At 39.8% G+C, this 23,013-nt stretch overlaps 1 protein-coding gene across 1 annotated transcript in view; it reads left to right on the top strand.

The window, feature by feature from the left end:
* The window catches only part of LOC136874322 (centromere protein K), an 84,173-nt gene that overhangs the window by 43,176 nt on the left and 17,984 nt on the right, over window positions 1–23,013 (top strand). The window contains exon 5 of the mRNA XM_067147964.2: window positions 19,869–19,928. Coding sequence (XP_067004065.2) covers window positions 19,869–19,928 — 60 coding nt within the window. The remainder of the gene's footprint in view (window positions 1–19,868; window positions 19,929–23,013) is intronic.

Here is a 23,013-nt window from a genome sequence, read left to right as displayed (position 1 = left end):
ATTTTGTCACACTCTCACTCACACACTGAACTTGGGGGCCTGCTTAGACCCACACTGTTGTTTACATACACTATCTAGTGGCATCATACGCAAGTACATACCGTACGTTTCCAGATGCATATCTTAGATTTTCTGTGTTGTCTCCTGTTTGCAAGAAAATAATAGTTGCCATGACTTATGACTCGACCTACGTATCTCTCAATTTTCTTTCAGGAATTAAATTGAACTATTGTCAGATGTTATCCTGGAGTTCATCTAAAGTGTGTTGAATTCATTTGAAAACTTCATCTTTTGATGTTTCTCAGAGATGATAATCACTTGGGGGTTAAGTCAGGGGTTATTGTGGGCCATAGTACCTGGAAACTCTGTCATTGAACATTTCACGAATTCCTTGCAAGAAATTGGCGGTATGAACTCTGAAAAAATGTGAAACTGGATTTCTTCTCAGTTAATTCACCAAAAATGGTTGCCAAATCTTTAACACACACCTTGCACTATTACTAGTTTCCTAAGAAAGGAACAGAAGAAGGAAAATGTGGGTCTGTTATTTTGTCACCATTAACTGCACTCCAAGCTCCTATTTTATGATCATGAAGGGTTTCCTCATGTATCAGATTAGTTTGCAATCCAATATCAACAGTTTTGCAAATGAACAAACCAGGCCATATTAAAAAACAGTGACGTTAACGATAAATTTCTCCTTCCTGAACTTTGATTCCTGCTTCTGTAGCGTCATCAGACAATTGGATTTTAATATGTAATGGCTGAAAGAAAATATAACACCTAATCTTCTGGGCTTGGTAGCTCAGACGGTTGTGTGGGCCTTCTGAGCTCAAGATGGTAGGTTCGATAACAGTTCACACCATTGGTATTCCAAGGTGCTCAAATACACTAGCCTTATATTGGTAGATTTACAGGCATATAAAAGAACTCCTTTTGGACAAAATTCTAGCACCTTGGCATCTTCAAAAACTCTAAAAGTAGTTAGTGGGACATGAAACAAATACGAATAAAACAATTTATTTAAAAAATAATAAAACATCTTACACGTACATGACATTTTTTGTCTAGCACATCCAGTTTCATTTCCATTGTCACATTGTTGTGTTTCCTCTTCTTCTAACTCGACATTTTCAACTTGAAAACTTTTCTGCACAATGATTCACTTAGATATGCAAGTCCCATCAATGAAAAGTTTAACTGAAAGAAACTTGTGCAAGTACTGCATATCATTTCAATCTTAACATACTAATTTTTGGTGGCAAAAATAGAAAGGAGTGCATTGAGTTATGAGTAACTGACATAATGAGTTACATTGAAATTTAATTGTTACTGTCACTCACAAATTTGTTTTCATCTTCATTATAGAAATTCAGTTTTACACTTACAGCTCTCACATATCTTGAGTACATCATTGTTGCTTTTATAGTTTTTTATAGTTTTAATAGTTCCTATCGATATATTCTGGATTTGGTTTCTTAGGTACTGCTTCTTTGAAGGGTATCTTAATTTTTGTGTGTCCTGCATCTAATTGGGTAATTGTAATTTCATTTTCTCTTTGATCAAGACGTATGTGCTCTAAGAACTTCCAAATTGATGCGTGATGGTATCTTTTGAGATCTGAAATGCCAGCTCTCTGCAGCATTGTTGGTTCTTTGCCTACTGTTTGTGTTAGAAGAGGGCTGTGAACATTCTGGTATCTGTTAATTCGCTGTAATAACCATGTTCTTTCGGGCAAACTCATTACAATGCCTTCAGCATCTGTAGAAGCAATGGTTTCATGAAAACCGTAAGCAGGAGATTAGTTCGGGTACGCCATTCAGTGTTTTGTGATTCTGTTTTCTGCTTCACATACTTTTATACCAAGATTTTAATTTTCATGGGTATGATTACCAGTTTTATACACTAAAATAGTCTGATGGGCATCAAAATTTGTTATGTATCGCGGTGAGCATATGTCTGCTCACATTCCCAGTATTTTCTTATTTCCTTAATATTTGCAGAATGATAATTATACAAAAAATGTTCATGTTATAACAAACATTCCCCTCTTCTTGATTCAATTATCTGTGAAAAATGAAACTTGTAAATTTTAATTTCATCTTCTAAACCAAGGAATTCCATGGAAATGTACAAATACGTGCATACATACCGTACCAGAAAATGTCCGTATTATTTGTGAATTTCTTATCACTGAGTCTTTTCTGGTGGAGCATGTTGTTATTACAGGGCATGTGAACGGTAATGCCCTAGAGCAAAGTACAGAGAGAGAGAGTTCTTATCTAAAATGACGTAAGTCTTTCTTGAAAAACTGAATTTATTCAGGAAAAGTCAAAATATATCACCTTACAAGTGCATTTGTATTTGGGGTGTCGTCTTCCTCGGCGATCGTCCAGGCAGTTTCCTCACAATGGTACCACGTTCCCGCGTTGACAGCTCTCTACCATGGCACCACAATCCTGTGTCGGCAGCTCCACACCAGGCCACCACGTTCCTGCGGCGGCAGCCTTTGAAGTTCTGGAAGGTCTCGCTGTGGGGTTATCACTCACTATTTGCTTTATGTGTCCACTTTGTCCACTTTTATCAGTCTCCCAAATACACCACCACGAACCTACTACGCTGGCGTAGCAGGGGGAGAGGTGATACTCCCACGTGGCGCGCCCCAGGTGGCGGATAGGGGGCTCCTAACCGGCTTGCCGGCGGACTTGAGGGAAATAAAATACCTCTCGTAGACCAAACACACTACCCCCTGCAGGTAGGGGACGCACATGTAGAATACACCCGCGGTATCCCCTGCCTGTCATAAGAGGCGACTACAAGGGGCCCAAGGGGCTCTCAACTTGGGAGTGTGGATTGGTGACCACGAGGTCCTTAGCTGAGTCTTGGCATTGCTTCCACTTACTTGTGACTGGTTCCTCACTTTTGTCTATCCTGTCCGACCTCCCTTGGTCAACTTGTTCCTTTCCGACCCCGACGGCATTAGAGCATTCGAGGCCTAGGGAGTCTTTCATTTTCATGCTCTTCGTGGCCCTTGCCTTTCTTCGTCCATTACTTCATTTTTTGAAGTGTCAGATCCCTTCTTTCCTCTTCTTTTTTCTCTCTCTACCCTTGTGGGTGGGGGACGCAGATGAAAAATACACCCACGGTATTCCCTGCCTGTCGTGAGAGGTGACTAAAGGGATGATTGAATTAGAACCATGAAACTACTTTTGATTCATACCATCATGCGGGGAACACCATGGGTTGACTGTACTTGCGAGTAGTACCACTATGTATGTATGTATGTTTAGTCATCAGCCCGAAGGCTGGTTGGATCCTCAACGGTTCCACCATGAGCTGTCATAGATGGCCTAGGCATCACTGAAGAGGCGTACTAGGGAAATGAGGAGTGACGTAGTTTCCCGTTACTTTCCTCACCAAGCCAGAAGTTGCTATTACTTATCAGTCTGCCAAGCCCACTGAAATGCATGCACCAACCGACCCTATGAGTAACAGTTTCACACCATTCATAGCAGGGACTGGCTGCATAAAGAATGGCATTACTAGCATCGCTCATACCTCAGTCACTTTCATATTGTCAAAGCCAAGGATAAGACAGAGACAGATCAATGAAGGTAACAAAATTGCTCTATGTTGTGTGTGTCCTCCACGCCTATAAGCTCTGCAGCCCTCCGAACACAGACGTTTCCAGAGACCACGAGGCAGACTGCAGTGCGCTGACGTGATCATCTTTGACGTCAGCCAGCGCTATAAAAGGAGCGACGTTTCTTGCCTCTCCAGGACTCCTACAGTGTCCAACGACCAGACTACACCGCAAGTCAGACACGGAGGTACCCTCTTAAAAATGTGTTCTGAACAGGTGGACTGATTCCTGGCCGTGAGGTTTCACCTCATTCATCCTGCATCCCGTAGCCACGTCGAGCACCCATCCAAGCATTCTGCTACTTATACAAGTCCCTACAGTGCTCCAACTCCAATCATAGCATTCTGCTATATATGAACACTAGACGCAAGTTCCTTGCAAGTTATACGCCTCCTGTTAGCATTCTGCTAATAAGAACATTCTCTCATTTGAACAGACTGTCTCATCAAGATAAGATTGAATGTATATAGGAATCTCAATTCTTACGTATGTAAATATTATTCAGGCCCTCAGCCTACTACCTTATATTAACATTAAACGTGTGCAACTCCACAAGCTTCAAGAAAAGTTTCCTTCTATTTCATGTACATATTGTATAAATGTGTTGAAGCAATAAACTTTGATGTTGTGCCTTGTATACAAAGTTCCTTGTATACAACACTCTAGCCCATACCAGAAGACTTAGTGCAGTGTAAACACTAGGTCCTGCCAGCAAAGGCATAGTACCACAATATTAGATACGAAACAGATTTGTGATTAGTAGCAGCAATGAGTTGGTTCTCCTGTGGGTTTCCAGTTACCGTGAGTCGTACCCATGTGAGCAACACCACGGTCTGGGCGTTGCCTGTGAGTTGTACCACTATATGAGCGACACCGTGGGTCTGCATTGCCTGTGATTAGTACCCACTGTGTGAGGAACACCACAAGAATACCGGCACCTGTGACTAGTACACCTAGGTGAGAAACATCATTGGTTTGCATTGGCTATGAGTGGCACCATTGTGTGAGAAACATCATAGGTCTGCGTTACCTGTACAACGTACAATACTTGTGAGTAGTACCATCATGTGTGGAACACCGTGAGTCTTCGCTACTTTTGATTAGTACCCCAACATGACAAATACCATGGCTCTACTTTACTAGCGATACGTACCATTCTGAGGGGCCTTTGGCCTGGATTTTGGACCCCTTCAGACATCAAGCATCCTCGATTCAGGATTGTGCTTTGGGGGGTAAGTGGTCCCTTGGTCAGTAATACTATTATTTATGGAAAAATATTTAGCATTAGTAAAAAATTGAAAAGCGTTTTGCAGCTTAGGAAGGGGATAAGCATCATATTTAATCTTACGATTGAGATGACGGTAATCTATGACAAAGCGCGTGGAATGATCAGGCTTATTGACCAGAAAAGCAGGTGAAGCATAATTCAAAGTAGAAGGGAAGCGTGCTGGGCCCATAACCCAGAGGTCCGTGGATCAATACCACGCTCTGCTACCATATTGTTGGGGAGCTCTGTTACCATACTGTAGGTGTAGCGTGCGATATTACAGAGCTGGAGGCGTGCGATAAACAATAGTATCAACTGAAGTGCACGGCAGTAATGGTAATGTACATACGATAGTGATATAACATAGTATAGGGCTTAAGCAAAAAGGTCGCAGAAAAAGGAGGCTCGGATAATAATAATAATTAAACCATGGAAACGCACAGTAAGAAGGAGTAGGCCAAGAAATGAAAGAATATGAGAACAAGAGAAAAACCGAAGATAAACAATATGGATAAAATATATTCAACAATGAAACATTTTGCAACAAGATAAATAAATGGAAGACATATTTTAATAAGTAGTGAAAGATATATATGTAAAACCTGAGAAAATAAGAAAAATGTGCCACGTTTACAAATAGTATATCAGAAATATATCAAAGAAAGCTTTATGACCAAATACAAGCGTACAATGAAGAATACAGAAGCTGAATAAGAAAAAGAGGAGCAAAACCTGAAAGAAAAGGGGTATGAAAGGAAGGAAAAAGGGAAGTGGGATAAGGATCAAAATGGGGAAAGGGTTTTCTTCACTGGGTATTACTATGTTGCGGGAACAGAATTTATGATATTAATAATACAAAATAGCATACGTCTTAGGAGGCAACTGAAGTGATTACAAATTTTTGCATTGTCCGTAGCGCAGTTTGTGATTAAAAAGGTGTTTTAGAAGTGAAGTCTTGCGTATGAGAATTGAAAATACAAAATTTAAGTCGGCCGAAGAAAAGTTCAGCAGTGGCAGGTGGCCCAAATGAAAAATTAATGTCCAAATAATGATAAATCTTGCTCATCAAATTGCTTGAAGATTAACAGTCCAGATGGAAGTGACATAATACAAAGTAGCGCGGTTATTTTGGTGCTCCACCACTCCGAGACGAAGGCAGACTCAAATTGTGGAGCAGCGGAGTGGGAATATATAGCGGTATAGAAAGATCTAGAAAAGTAAGGAGGCTAAAGGCCAGCAAGTTCCAGAAGCGTATTTATCACATGTCCAATAGGAAAGCACCAACACACACACGACGGAGAAGGTGAAGCATAGAGAGGATGACGTCAGAGTCACGTGATGAATGGAGCAGCTAGAGCACAGGTGAGCGGAGTAGTAGAATGCGTGGAGCAGCGGCGACGAGATCGAAGAGAAAAAGCAGCATGCATGGTAGGGAATATACGTAGTATAAGCGGAGATCGTAACAGGATCCACTGGTTTTTTTTTTTTGGGGGGGGGGGGGGTTCATGTCCATCCATTCAATTTTCATGACATTTTTTTAAATTTTAGTCAGTGGATGATTTTGACCTTTTTGTTGTCATTTCATTTCGTACCATTAGGGGCCGATGACCTGGATGTTAGGCCCCTTTAAACAACAAGCATCATCATCATCATCATCACAAATACACCAGAATTAGCACGTGTATAATTATGGAAACACAGCTTGCACTTCTGTGAAATGAAGTCAGTTATTATCACTGGGTTGGTTCAATTGTCCCTTGGAACCTGAACACTTGTTCTATGTTTGTGAGAAAGAAATGTTTGAACTCAAGTTGGAAATGAACTGATAGTTACTTTCCACTTAAACGAAATTGTAATATGTTAGAATCTTCTTGAACAGGTGGTGACTTTCCACATAAACTAAGGTTGAATAATGTTGAGAGTTAAATGGAAATTAACACTATATGTTTGTACTGAAATAATAATCCAATTCACTCATGTGAAAACGTTCTAATACACATGACGGCACTGGAATTGAGTGTCCGATGGAATAATAATTTAACTCTGAAATGTTAATTCAGTTTCTTATAATAATGTTCTACAACTCACCATCGGCATTTAAGTTGAATATCCAAAGTAGTATTATCGTACTACTGCACTAGTTTATTATTGCTAGTGTCTATTTGGAAATGAAATGTTTGATTCCTAAATGTTATTCACTTTATGAAAGAATTCAAAGTTATTTCATGTAAAATATTAAAGTTTATCATTCATATAACGGCCGAAGTCAAAATCTACTAGAGTTTAGAATAAATTAAACTTTGAGAAAAGTTGTAGCAGTTCAAACACACGATGGTGTAAATACAATTTTGACTTTCCACTGAATTTTATAAGTCCGAAGTCGAGTTCCACTCGTGAAATTTTTAAGTCTCGATCTGACTTGCTAGATTGTATGTCCACTTTGCACTCAAAGATAAAGTCTTTACTTTCACTTACTGAATTAAAGTCATACTTGGGCAGAGATTCGTTCTATGACGATATTTAACCACGACGTTCCACATGGCGAGTTAGCATAGCTGAACTCCCAGTCTCCCAGTGGTGACTAAGATTTCAAGTGTTCGAGCAACTGGCTTTTATACAGCCAGAGCGTTGCCGTCATCCTATGGCTGTAATTTATATTATCTGGAATTCAGATTTCCCTGGAGAGATTTGATTGAAATTGATTAATAGAGACGTTTGTGAAATGATCTACATGACATCGCTCACTTGCCAATATCTTCATTATTATAGAAGTTAGTAAAATTTTCGGCAAGGAAGCATCTAGAATGTCCGTGATGTGGTTTGTCCTTCACTGTTCCCTGTAGAGCTATACGTCATTGACCACTCCCTGTAATACTTCGTAATTATATGAGAAGTAACATCTTGAGAAATACTTTATGTACCGACATCCCGGTATAATACATCTTCGTTATAGACTGTTATGCCTTTCAGCATTCAGCATGCAAGCCTTTGTGAATTTATTAATCACTGCCACAATCCTCTATAACTAGTTCTGTGGCCTCGTTTAGTCCTATATCTTTTATCTTTAAATTGTTAGAAACTGAATCTAACCCTCGTCGTCTTTGTCTCTCTCTATTCCTTCTACCCTCCATAACAGAGTCTGTTACTGTATTCTTCTAGGTAACATATCTTCCCTCCTCCATTTGCCTCTCACGACCCCACCACCAAAGCTAGTTTATGTGCACAGCGTCATACCTTGAGTTTATTCCTAACTTAGGCGTTATTTCCTCATTCTGAGTACCCTTCTGTCATTGTTCCCATCTGTAATAACCTGGTGTGTGGATTCATTGAAGGGCAATATAAGACGCTACAAAAAGTGACCATGATAGTGTTACACGATCTGAATATTATTTTTCACGTTTTTTTGTTGAACACCCTTATCTGCAGCAGACACTGCCACTTTGGACAGTCACTTGGAAGGTTGGCATGTCTGGATATGGAAGTAAGTTCAGAGTACGTTTTGTGTGCAAGTCTTTCCATATGTTAAGTTTTATGGTGCTTGTAATTGCATATTTATGGTATTGGTACATATTTAATCATTTTGGCATGTTTTTGCATATATGAAATGTTTTGAAAGCATGAAGAGTATAATAAACTAATATTTATGGTATTGATTCATATTTTATGTTTTTGGTATTTATCATCCTTATACTACAAGTCTTAAAACATAAAACTAATATATATTAATAATATATAATATTATTTTCAATTTTTATACAACATACATTTCTCCTTAGTAGGTATAGGCGAGGTAACCTGTAATATGCCTGTTCTTCTGACCGTGAGTCATCGTATAAACAGGGTACCCATTTTCTGGGAAAACAGGGAAAGCACAGCAAAATAAAAATGCAGAAAATATGCAGGGAAAACACATGGAAATGACTTGTCACATCAAAATTAAGCTTTCAATCTAAGACTGGACCCGAACAGAATGATCAAATGAGTCTGATTTGTTGATGCTACGAGAGTCATTGAACATGGGAATCTGATTCCGTCTCTCAGTATGGTGTTGCCCCAACCCGTGAAGTGAAGCCTGATTGGACCCACCGTTGCATGCTGTCCACAAGGCTGTTGAGGCTGTCCTGGTCGATCCTGTACCACTCTTTGACAGCAACAATCCGTTCAGATGAGAGTTCAATTCATTCATCGTCACACTGCCTGTTTCAGCATATCCCACGCACATTCAATGGGATTCATGTCTGGAGACACCGCAGGCCAGGCCAGTCGGTGGACGTGGGCCTCCCTGAGGAAGAGATTCACAAGATTGGAGCAGTATGGGTGTCATCTTGCAGAACGAATCTGTCGGCGAAATTTTTTCAGTATGGTTCAACAATGGGTTCCGGTATTGTGTACCAGTCATATTGCCCTCTATGACGATGAGTGGCGTCTGACCTCCATACATAATTTTGCCCCAAAACATGATAGGTTTGCCTCCCTTGTGGGCATGTTCGATGGCGTTCAGGACTTATCTGGCATTACCTCACTCTCTCCAAACCCTGCTCTAATGATTATCCAGTGTCGGACACATTCGGCACTCATCTGTGAAGAGGAACCACCACCATTCTTCAAAGTCCATTCCAAGTGCTCCCATTCCCATCTGTACCTGGTACCACGGTGTTGGGATGTACGTGCAGGTGGCTCACCAAGGAAGCCTGAGTGTAGGTGGTCGTTATGGAGACTATTTCTGATTTTCTGTGTAGACACAGCCCTACCAGTTGCCTGCCGTAAGACATCACTCAGTTCTTTTGCGGTGTCCACCAGGTTCCTGCGAGCCAGGTTTCGCATGTAACAGTTGTTAGCTCCTGTTGGTGACCTCGGACGACCACTGCGAGGACAATCTCCAGAATTTTGTGTCAAATGATAGTGACAACATTGCTATGGTGTACATCAACTAAGCTGAAAATGCCCAAACAGACAGGCCTTGCTGACAGAATGTCACTATGTGTGTATGGTCAAAAGCGGTAATCACTTGTCAAGGCATGTCTGTAGACTGCACAGGACACAAATGTACTCTTTGTCATGTTGTGTCCACAGGTGGCAGTAACAGCACACTCTTCTGGACTGTTCTGAGACTGTGTGTATTACCTCCACGTCCACTAACAGGTATTGTTACAAGTCATTCTGATATCTGTTTGTCATGCAACAACTTCTAGAGCGAACATCCTTCACAAACCAAAATAATACAGGTGTTGCAAAACTTTTATTGAGGTGTGTGTTGTAAATTGAAAAGGCCATAACTCTAATCTTCTTAATGTTATTTTTAAAACGCTCATTATTTTAAAAGTTACCTATGTATAGAGCGTTCCAACCTTAAATTGCAGTACAGCGTAGATGGAGCGCGCTGTTGCGAAATCGACTCGTGAAGATCACGCTCGAGTGTGACTCAAACAGGGCGTCACAATTCCACATTTTTCGTTTGTAATTTTGTAATTTTAACTTCATTCATTCATAAATTAATATTTGTAGTATGGTAAAATAAATGCAGCATACCTTAATCACTGGCGTTGCTCTCAGACATTGGACGTACACCTTCTATCCTTTCTGCAAGGCCTGATGTTCCCGCTTTGGATGAACCGGGTTCGGGAGATAAACTTGAGAATGATCCGGACAATGAAGAAAGTCGTATTAAAAACTTTTCATCGTGGACATCGTCCTGTAATTCGTCTGCTTTCCACAAATCTCTTTCATTTTTCTTTACTTCGTTCACTTAATTTGCCCAATTGTCTTATGCTTTTATGGCATACAAGTGTTAGTTCAGCATTTGAAACAAAACGATGTTCATTACCCGCGTGTACTAAGGTAAATCACGGTCCTCTGCTTTTCGGTGGCCTAAGTCCCAAACTCACCCCTTCAACGGCGGCCTGCCGTGCACTTTTCACTGTCATATCCTTCCATTCTTTTGTCACTGTCTGCCCAATATCTACCCACGATTCATCTGTGTAAATTATAGCTTTATTTTGTGCCCTCAGACGTTTTATCTCCCTGAGATATCTGTGCCTCCAATTAATAATTTCATCGATTTCAATGAAAGCTGCTTTATTACCCCTTATTAAATAACGGAAGCCTATATCATGTAAGAAGCGATACATCGTAGTTTTGGAAAATCATGGCAAAGAATCTTCTCCATTTACCCAACTCAAATCACGTTCATTGTCGGTGGTATGTTAGCAAATAAAAGAGAGTGAACCACCCGACTCCACTTCGCACAATTTCATCATACTTAATTTTCCTTGCATTTTCTGCCGTCCTTCTCTTTTTGGTTTTTTTTCCGGGAGTTTGCAAAGGACCATGTGTGTGTTCCTTCCTTATAGCATAGATTGTTCTTTCGGAACAACCTGTAGCTTTAGATGTTTCACTGACTGTGCTGCTCATATTCATAGTCTTTAAAAAATAATCCAGGACACTCATTATAATATTGCGTTCTTTTCCCCTGAGTTTACATACGGAACATTTCTTTTTAATTTGACGATCCATTGTACATCCTTCTGCACTTTTTCTTCGAACTAAGAACCCCTCGCACAAGTACGAGCACAACTGAGAACTACACAGACTACACAAGCACAACAAACACAATCCACTTGTCCTCAAAAACTATACATTTATCATTGATCTTGTCCAGCCCCATGGCTTAAATGATTAGTGTGCTGGCCTTTGGTCCAGAGGGCCCCGGGTTTGATTCCCGGCCGGGTCGGGGATTTTAACCTTCATTGGCTTGGGGGCTGGGTGTGTGTGTCGTCTTCAGCATTAGAATTCATCACAGGTAGGGCCACATTCTTATAGACGCGCAGGTCGCCTATGCGGCGTCAACTCGAAAGACCTTCACTCGGCCTCTTCGGAGGCCACACACCATTAAATACATATATATATCACTGATCTTTATTTAATCAATCTTATAATACTGATTAAATTAACACCATTGCACACGGCTTGCAGTATATTTAAAAGCTCAGCCAGCCGAGTCACTCTTGAAACGTAAACAAACGAGACGTTCTCCCTGTCATAAATTAAGAAATAACGAGATAAGTGCTTGAGGTATGATTTAAAATAACTTCCATATCCGAAGACAGTTTGCTTTGCTTTAACCACGCCATGATCCTTCTGCACTTTTTCTTCAAAATTAGATCCCCACGCACGAGCACGAACTCACGAACCACACAAACGAAATACACTTTCCCTCAAGAATTGTACATATGTCACTGATATGTATTTAATCACTACTATACATACTACTGACGAAATGAGCACTGCACTGCATGCGACTGTCTGGAAATGTTAAAAGTGCATGTTTGGGAGATCATTACCGGTACTTCAGCCAGCCAGACAGAAAGCCAGCCGAGTCACGTGCGAAACCAAAATTCAAGGAGATATTCTTCCTGTCACAAATTAAGAACTAAGAAAGATAAAAACTTTGGGATTGTTTTAAAAATAACTTCCATATCTGAAGACCATTTGCTTCGCTTTGACGCCCCCCTGCAAATTCAATAGGAAAGACACTGGCCAGCGACTGACTTTTTCATGCCTGCACATAAAATTCCCTGAACATGACTGAAAATAAATGCATATACTGCATTTTGTTATCATTTAAATTTAAAAAGAAACTTTTCCACATAGAGCTGAAATGTTTCTTTACCAGCAGTGAAAAAATTAGGAAAATTATGAATATAAAATAGAAGTTATGACATGATAAGTTCTATGCAATGAAGATTTTGCATTTGGCAAAACTTTCCATTATATTACCATTTTCACACAAAATTATTTTTTTACATTTTTTTTGTTAATGGCATCAAATGCGCCTTGAAATTCTGAACATAACACGATATTCACCCATTTTAACCGATAACATTCTGATTTACGGATATTTGGCAAACCCGCTGCATTAGAGTAGGACAGCGCTACTCGCAAAACATGGGAGAAGGAAAGAGACGAAATTATCCCATTACTGCTGTACTGCAATTTAAGGTTGGAACGCTCTATAATTTACATAACATAGAGGTGCTAACTATAATAGGTAGGTAGTTAGATGGATTGATTCAATCAGTCAATCATTGATCTGCATTTAGGGCAGTCGCACAGTTGGCAGATTCCCTATCGGTTCTTTTCCTAGCCTTTTTTTAAAATTATATCAAAGAATTTGGAAATTTGTTGAACATCTCCCTTGGTAAGTTATTCCAGTCCCACTTAGTCAAGCAGCTCGTCTCCTTTCTCCCAAGTCTTCCTAGCCCAAACTTTGCAACATTTTTGTAACGCTACTCTTTTTGTCGAAAATCACCCAGAACAAATCAAGCTGCATTTTCCAGTTCTCGAATCAAGTAATCCTGGTGAGAGTCCCATACACTGGTACCATATTCTAGTGGGGGTCTTACCAGAGACTTATGTGCCCTCTCCTTTTTTCTTGTACTGACTGTGTACGATGGGATTACTGGTAACCCACTTCATAGGTTGGCACTTTATGATAATTTCTCTAGCTTGTTTGACTTATGATACATTTATTTCAAGCTCTGACTGCCCGTAATTATTACGGATTTCATCTCGGTATTCATCATCAATGTCCCACTCCAGTCGCCTGGGTGTCCTTCCTCGAGTGATAATAAATCTCTTGCTTACAGCAAATTGGAAGTGCCACTGGTTAGGTTTCTTCAAAATTTTTCCTTTTGCTGCTTTCCAACTGTACACATTGAAGTCCCTACCTATTTTCAGGATAGTCCCATTCTTCTCAAAGACACTATAGTGCTGTTCAGGTTTGCATATCGTGTTCATTTCCTTAATTTCTTTTTTCAATGCGCCCAAACACACAGTCAGTTGGAATGAATGAATATCTGGGAACTGGGAAGATAAGTTGTATCTGAAGAATGTTGAGGAGAGCATTGTGCAACACTTTCATCAGCATCCCTATCATAATCGTATTTTTATTTTGTCCCCCGCAACCATCAGCAAACAACCGTATTACTTCATACTGTTCTAAGTTGGTAGAGGTTAGTCGACGATAAACCGCAGAAGCAATTTCGCATGATCCTTTATGACTATCTGCTTCTGTCCAAGTGTAGATGAAAATTTTATCCCAAATTGTACAAGTACAATAGTCACGAATAGTAGGTTGCTTGGTCAGGTAACATAGGAAGAACCAGATATTTCTGGCATTCGAAGGAAAATGTGATGGTTTTCTCTACATCTGTTTTCAAAAGTGAAAAAAAAAAAAGCATTTTATGACACTCAAACTCAATTTCAAGATCTCTGTCCAGTTTATTGTGCTTGCATCTTTCCTCATATTGCAAACACTTTGAACAGGCATCTACAGCAGGTGATTCAAAACTCAGGTTATATTCCTTTACAAAAATATTCCTGAAGTATTCATACTTCACTTTCAAGGCTTCTTCAGCACAAGAATATTGTAAAATGCTTGAAGTTTTGCAATTGTTAGCGTACTATCTAAGTACTGCTTATTTGTCTGGATATTACGACATTGAGATTCTAATGGCACGAGGGCCTCAATGAAACTTTTGACTGATTGTTTTCGCTCATCATGTGGCTTGTGAGCGATGATCACCACCACGAGTTTCTCTGGGACTTTCACAAGTTTGAAAATGAGCCCTACACACTCCTCGAACCCTTTTCTTCAAAATGTTTAAAATGCACAGAAATGCCTTCTGACAGATTTGGTATTGCTTTGTTAGGCCATGTTTAGTGATGGGAATATAGTGCTTATGCCAATTTTTGGTGGTTTGCTTACGTTCTCCCATGGCTTGTTTACGTTTAGAAGATTCTGTTCTGGTATATTTCAAAATTATGGTATCCTGATCTATTTTAGCTGAACTATAATCCATTTTCCTGGGATAAAACATGTTGTGGAACTTACGAACGTCTTGAAGTGCGATATTTGAGCAGTGGAGATCCTTGCGGTCCTTGTGTTGGCAATCTGGTAATTTCAGGAGGCACTTTAAGGAGTAAAGAGTTCTTTTATGCACATTCTTCTTTCATAATATTGGATTTCGTTTTTTTTTTTTTTCTGGCGTTTCCTTTAGGACACGGTGTCACTGTTCCTTCTCGCCTAACCTCATTTTCACTGCATGTTGATTCTTGCATCATGTCTGCAGTTGATATTGACTTATATTGTAAAACCAGAATTCTCGTTATGAGCCCAATAAAGTACACTAAATAATGAATGAAGTATAAAACATATAGGCACATTGCAATTACTCTCCTAATTCGAACCAATAATACATGTTAGTCTAATTTCCTATTAGTTGAAAATGATATTTGTCTTACAGAACCAAAACGGCCCAAAACCCTCAAAAATTGCGTTTGAATATCCTATGCAGTTCCAAGATGATCCTTGTCCAATGCCAGAAATCCAATATGGCAGACATGATAATATACAGTAACAAACGGCTGCTTGTCCCATTGCGAGGGTAAGCAAGCTGCACTACTGAGTTCCGAAGTAACCCTTGCCCATGTGTTTGATATCCTATTACCATACTTTATTATAAATGGAATTATTAACTCTTTGCTTTATTTCAAGAAATCCTCTGTCTCACACATACAATGCCACGCCCGTACTAAAGGACTACATCCAAGCTCCTGCGTCCAATGTGGTTTCGCGCCAATAATCATTGTGTCCTATTGTGTACTGGCGCCAAATTGTTATGAGTACAAACAGATGATTTATAACACACAACACAAACGGAACATAATAATCAAGTTAAATATCGCCTTTCTCATTATGGACAGTATGCACTAGATAAACACAATTTTGATTTAAAGTAAATACTTACTAACACTAGGAAAGAATTATACTAATAATATAACTTCAAAGTAATAGCCGATATACATGTGTGTTCGATTGGCAGAGATTCTAAAACGGGATGGACAATGGTTTTGTTACCCTCTTACACTCTTGGCGTACCCATATGGGGTCACGCCAAAACAGGAATTGACGAATGGTAGTGGACTATGCATGTACTTATATAGAAGACCAACACATGACAGGAAGAGACTTTATACAGCTTCGAAACACATACTTACTGCGCACCCAAAATGGGTTCGCACAGTTCTCGATTTAGAACGAACGTATGACCCCGTCTGGGGACGTAAATTTCTAGAACTTGGCTGCTCTCACGTACCCAAATGGGGAACGTGTTAAAACACAAATCACCACCACCTGCTTTCCAGCACTACATAGCTTTGAAACCTAACAAGTACGGCATCAAAGTATGTGCCTTGTTTGTTGCAAAGCTATTTTGTACTTCTGAAATGGAAGTCTATATTGGAAAACAGGCAGAAGAATCGCAGTATGCTGTAACAGCCCGAAAGATGTAGCGGAGAGAATAATACAGCTTATTTCTGGGATGAGAAGGAACAATACAGCGGACGACTGGTTCACCAGCGTTGTGCTCTGTAAAATGTTGACCAGTCAGTACAAACTCACGCTGCTAGACACCATTAGGAAAAACAAGTGCCAGCTTCCTCCTCAATTCACTCAAGGACAGTCCAAGCCTACCCCATCCAACATCTTTGGATTTTGGGAAGATTACACTCTGCTGTTATATATTCCTAGTCGAAGAAGAAACAGGGAAATCAGGTATGATTCTGGACAACGATAAAATCAAAGGCGGGGTGTCGATGTCGTAGACCAGCTCTGCAAATTATGATGTGGCCAGAAATAAAAGATGTTGGCCTATGGTGGTATTTTATTCTCTGATAAACATTGCTGGCATAATTAGTAGAGTTATTATAATCCAGAATGTACCAACCCAGAATGTAGTACAGCGAAAATTTCTCACGGGGTTAGGAATGAGCCTTTTATAAAGCCACCTTTGCTCTCGCGTGGCGATGAATAACATCCCAAATGATCTGCATTAGAGGATTGCTGTCGTCTGCAAGCTTGAAAGGGTACAAGATGATCAACCTGAACGTATCTTTGGATGATGTCAAACGTATACTTGGAAGCAAAACAGAAAAACAAAATACCATTGTAGAAAGTGCAAGTAGTGCATGTGCCTAAAGCACATAGAAGTGTTATGCAAAGACTGTGAGTGAATGTGCAATGTTTATGGGAGACTTTACTTCATAAGCCACAGGCTCATACAAGATTTATTATGTGCCACATTTCCAAATCTGACACAGCATAAAGTATGATATATTTGTATCACAGTATTGTTTTGTCATTCTTGATATTTAAATGATTTGATTTTACTTGGGATCTCCTTTTCTGACTTTTTTCCTTTGTTGTTAATGTTATATATATTTGCAGAGATGCCAACTATTACGATTCAATCGTAATAATTACGAATTACCCATCATAATTACACCTTTACGTATCACACACCACAAATTACGATATTTTGTTGATTTAGAAATCTGAGTGTATTAAATGTTCAAAAGGATACACAAGGAATGCCATTATAGCATGAATTCTCAAAATATTACTTTCGGATTTCTCAGTAATCATTTATACCTCTTTCCTGTCCCTTGTTTAAGAATATTTTGAGTTTTCACGTGCCGAACAGTGTGTGCTTCCAGTACCGGAAAAAATTTTTTTTTTTTTTTTGCTAGGGGCTTTACGTCGCACCGACACAGATAGGTCTTATGGCGACGATGGGATAGGAAAGGCCTAGGAATTGGAAGGAAGCGGCCGTGGCCTTAATTAAGGTACAGCCCCAGCATTTGCCTGGTGTGAAAATGGGAAACCACGGAAAACCATTTTCAGGGCTGCCGATAGTGGGATTCGAACCTACTATCTCCCGGATGCAAGCTCACAGCCGCGCGCCTCTACACGCACGGCCAACTCGCCCGGTAAGGAAAAAAAAAAAAAAAAAAATAGACACCTGTCAAGAGGTATATCTTGCGTAGTTGTTGTCTTTGTTCATCACATGATCAGACTCCCGTGTTAGTATGCGAGTTCTTTTGTCATTGTTTTGGCAGCAAAGTGGTGACAAACTCCATTTCATTGTGAATATTGTCTGCGTGACTGTTGAAGTATTTATAGCTATTTCGGTTGCCAAATTTACATATATTGTTCTTCTGGAGATATGCTAATCATGTGTTACAAAATGCGAAAGGTTTGAAATAATGGAGCGATTTCTTGTGCAGGAATATACGTGTGATGATGTTATCATGACTAGTGACGCTAGTAATAAACCAAAAATTGTTCAAAAATTTAGGGAGGAATACTCTAAAGAATGGCCCCGTTTACTGCATTCCTCAAAATCTCTTCACACGTTTTTTTGTAGTGTATGTAGCCGCGATTTTTCAGTTGCGCATGATGAGGAAGAATAAGACTGAATTCCGTGCTAATACGAACTGCGAACTGTTAAGTGCTCTGTTAGTGCAGAGGATGCACATGATATCAAAAGAAAAAGCATGTCACCATTGTACCTGTATGAAACAGGAACTACACGCTGCTAAGGGAGCAACTACAGTACGCAACAAAAGAAATGATTCTTCAACCTCCACTCAGATACGTACTGCAGATCACCTGTTACTTTAGCAGGTAGGAATCATACACTCTTTATATGCCAGTCTTTGAATATGTTACATCTGGTTGAATTGTATGTTGTTCATTAATTTTTAATGATATGTAAGTTAGTTATGCCTTTGCTGGCAGGACCTAGTGTTTACAGTGCACTATGTCTTCTGGTATAGGCTAGAGGAATGTTGTTACTTTCATTGATCTGTCTCTGTCTTATCCTTGGCTTTGACAATATGAAAGTGACTGAGGTATGAGCGATGCTAGTAATGCCAATCCTTATGCAGCCAGTCCCTGCTATGAATGGTGTAAAAATATCGCTCATAGGGTCGGCTGGTGGATGCATTTCAGTGGCTTTGGCAGACTGATATGTAATAGCAACTTCTGGCTCGGTGAGGAAAGCAACGGGAAACTACCTCACTTCTCATTTCCCTAGTACGCCTCTTCAGTGACGCCTAGGCAATCTATGACAGCTGATGGCAGAGCTGTTGAGGATCCAACCAGCCTTAAGGCTGAAGACTGAACATACATACATGTAAGTTAGTAAGATCTCGGAAAAAAATATCTACGGTCGCCGCCCCCCCACCCCACCTACACCCCGTGCCCTAACGGCTACATTATGAATTACCTTTCTGGAAAGTTGGCATCTCTGTATTTGGTCTGATTGTACTTGGAAGTCTGTTTTCTTACTGAGTTTGAATAGGTACATTTTGTTTGAGATCTCATCTATTCTTACAATTCACAATTTAATAATAAATAAACAAAAATACCCATTCTTAGAGACTGGCCACATGAATCATGTTTAATATTTCACCACACTTTTGTAGGGTTAAGTTTAGGAAGTTGTTGGTGTTCTAAATCCAAGTGATGATGCTTTATCAATTAATTTAACATTTCACAGAACATTTTCAAAAATGAAATGTTGGAGAGGGACTTGAGTATAATAAAGACACATTTTAAAAATCTATCCCTTGTGCCCCGTGTGGGTAGGGGACACAGACTAAGAATACACCCACGTTATCCCCTGCCTGTCATAAGATGTGGCTAAAAGTGGCGACGTAAGTGCGGAAATGGTTTGTGGTTTTGGCACCATGAATTATATCCCTTGTGGATGAGAGGGACTGAATACATCCTCAGGTAATCCCTGTCTGACGTAGAAGGCAACCAAAAGGGTCATGTGGCCATCGGTCCCTTCTATTTTTGTATTGGGTGTTGGTTGTAGACCGAATTAAAATTTGATGTGTTTGCTGTTTGGGGAGGGGCTTCCTTACATGTGCGACTATGCTAGATAGCCCATACAGTATCCCCAACCCATCAGGTGAGAGCGCCATGTACTTAGCAGCACTAGTATCCGCCTGACAATGCAGGCACAGCTGAATGCCAGAAGAACATATTATTTCTATTAAGTTAAGGAAGTTGTTGGTTTTCTAAATCCAAGTGATGCATCTTTCTTTCAGCATGATACCATCAATGAAATATTCCCAAATGAAAAGGAGCTGGTGTTGGAATTGCTTGGGGTAAGTAGATAATTTACTTTAATGATACTGTTATTGTCTTTTCTTTTTTTTACTTAGTGGAGGACACTTTACTTTTACTTTTAGATCAGCTTCAGGAATTCCGTCTTTAGTCACAGTTCCATCGGGACTTCTGTACAGTCAGGGTTTCTTCTTATGAACAATTACTTCACAATGTTTAACTTTCAGTCCAAATGACTCCTGGGAAGCTCTGATAGCATTTGCGTCCATCTCTCACCCGTAATTTGTATTTTCCAAAGCAGTTTCTTTCAGTGAAGTTGCTTTCAAACCTAAGGTTTCAAGTTCACGTCTTGTGTTACTTCAGTTAACTGTGTTGCTGGCAGATATTCTCTCAAATGTCTTTCATGAAACCACTTACCGGGCGAGTTGGCCGTGCAGTTAGGGCCGCGCAGCTGTGAGCTTGCATCCGAGAGATAGTGGGTTCGAACCCCACTGTCGGCAGCCCTAAAGATGGTTTTCCATGGTTTCCCATTTTCACACCAGGCAAATGCTGGGGCTGTACCTTAATTAAGGCCACGGCCGCATCCTTCCCACTTCTGGGCCTTTCCTATCCTATTGTCGGCATAAGACCTATCTGTGTCGGTACGACGTAAATAAGAAAAGAAAAAAAAAGGAAAGAAACCACTCGGGGCTCTCCCTCTCTCTCTTTCAATGTATTAAGTGTAGCTTCTACCATTTTTTTATTAGTGGCCGTGTATCTATCGTAAAAAATTAGATTCCTAATACTACTGGCTTTATAGTAATAACACTATAATCCAGTGGTGGGTCATGACAAAATTTTCAGGAGGTTCACAACATTTTTGTTTAAGTCTCAAATGTACTAAAGTATAATGCAAGTCGGTAAAAAATAACATTGAATCATTTCACCAAGGGCCAATTGTATAAACATAGGTGAACCTGGATCAATTTTGATTCGAGATCAGAAAATTATCCTTTTCGAGGTGCTCGTTGTGTTGTATAACGTTGATCTTGAATCTCATGATCCGGATCAACTTTGATCCGTGTTCATAGAGTTTTGCTTAGCAACGTCGTAAACAGCGTGGGGAATTCGAACTAATCAGGAGTATGTTGGTAGTAATGTCACGTTATTTCATTGGTTTTTGATCTCTCTGATGCAATGTCAATCAGATCTCAAACACATTGACTGAAAAATGGACATGAACATGGAAAAGCATGACAAGGATGTCAGTGAGCTAAGAAATCGAGCCCCAAATTTTACAGCGAATGAAAAGGACTTATTAATTGGTTTAGTTGTTACAAAATATAAGAATACCGTCGAAAATAAAAAGACTGGTGCTGTAAGTACGAAAGAGAAGGAAAATGCCTGGAAAGCACTAGCTTCAGACTTCCATTCCCACGCATGTGTGGTGCGATGGGATTGGAAAACTTTACAATTACTGATATGCTACAAGAATGTCAAACAACGAACTAAGAAGTCGACTGCAGACGATAATGCAAGCATAGAAATATTGTGTAGGCTATTTACGTATTAATGACTGGTTGAGACTGAGTACCGCACTGAAATGAAATGTCATGAAATGTGGTGTGGCCTCCAGAGAGGCCTGGTGCAGGTCTTTTGATTTGACTTCCATAGGTGACCTGCACATCATGATGAGGATGAAATGATGAAGATGGCACGTACACCCAGTTCCCGTGCCAGGGGAATTAACCAATTATTCCCTGCCGGGAATTTAACCTGGGGCCAAAGGCCAGCACGCTAACCCTTTAGCCATGGAGCCGGACAGTACCGTACTTGGCCAAGTGTACATTCTTTCTAGGTCAGCATTCATAAAACAGGTGGAGGTCAATTCATACAACCTACGGTGGATGAAATTGGACGAAAACTCATGGCAGCATTAAGACTTTCTTCCACTAGCCTGCGAGTCCGACTGCGATGTGAACTTCCACCAAGAAATTATTTTTGGTATGTTAACATTGAAATTCTGATGTGAATAACTAGAAATACAGAGCCACACTTTCCACAAGCGTACAACATAGTAAGTTAGTTACTGATACACAGGACTATGTCTGATATTAAATAGTTTGTTTTTTGTTCTAGTGAATATTGCGATAAGGCCTTTCCCTTAATTAATCGGTAATCAGTAACTGCAATAAAAATTACAAACTACCCTATGACGACTAATGACAGGTAACTAAATACAGTGCACATTTATTATGGAAGTACATAATGTGTACTTTTATTATTTAGATATACGTGAATGTGATGTGGAGGATCCTGCACTTACAATGGAAAATGCAGTGAGCGAATCGCAATCTCAATTGGTTGCTTTCATAGAGGAAATAGCTGTTAGTGGGGTTTCTTATAACACGGTAATGTATCAATTTACGTGACTTCTGTATGTTGCAACAAACTTTATGAAGGTGTTAATTCAGATAGATAATATGTATTAAATCAAAGATACTTTTCACTCGCTTAATTGTTCCTTATTACTATTCCATTCGCTTTTAGAGCATGGCCGTTCTTCTTTATCATCGCAATCTCATATTTCAGTTCTGATGTCTGATTTTAGGAACAAGTACCAGACACAGATGTCAGTTCTGGCCCCAGCAGACGAACTTCACCTCCTGAAAAGGAAAGAGCTGAATCTGAGGGAAGTTTAAGGGAAAACTTGTACAAGAGAAGAATGGAATGTCTCGAGGCAGAACACGCCATAAAAATGGAAAATCTAACACTAGATCAGGAAATTAAAAAATATGAGCTAGCGGCGGCTAAAGCGAGGGCAAATTAATATTCCTGTTAATATGTAAAATATGAGCTAACAGCGCTTAATGGGAGAACAAATAAATACACTGAGCAGCACGAAAAACGCAGCACCCAATAAATGATGTGTAATTATCTATTTAATCGAAGTGAAGCACTTCAACCATTGTTTTTAGACGGGGTATGCTATTGGTGTTGCTTTGCGAGTAAACAATGAAGTGTTGATTGTTTATTGCACTAGCCTCAATTGTTTTTTCCTGCGCAACCTGGAAAACACATCGCTGGATGTGAGCCAATAATGTTTTCCCGCTCTTGTAGCGCTTATTGTTGTACCTTTAATTGTCC

The sequence above is a fragment of the Anabrus simplex genome, chromosome 5 (genome assembly GCF_040414725.1).
Source record: "Anabrus simplex isolate iqAnaSimp1 chromosome 5, ASM4041472v1, whole genome shotgun sequence".
Classification (NCBI taxonomy): domain Eukaryota; kingdom Metazoa; phylum Arthropoda; class Insecta; order Orthoptera; family Tettigoniidae; genus Anabrus; species Anabrus simplex.
Note: the sequence above shows the minus strand (reverse complement) of the source record. Positions and strands in the feature narration are given on the sequence as shown.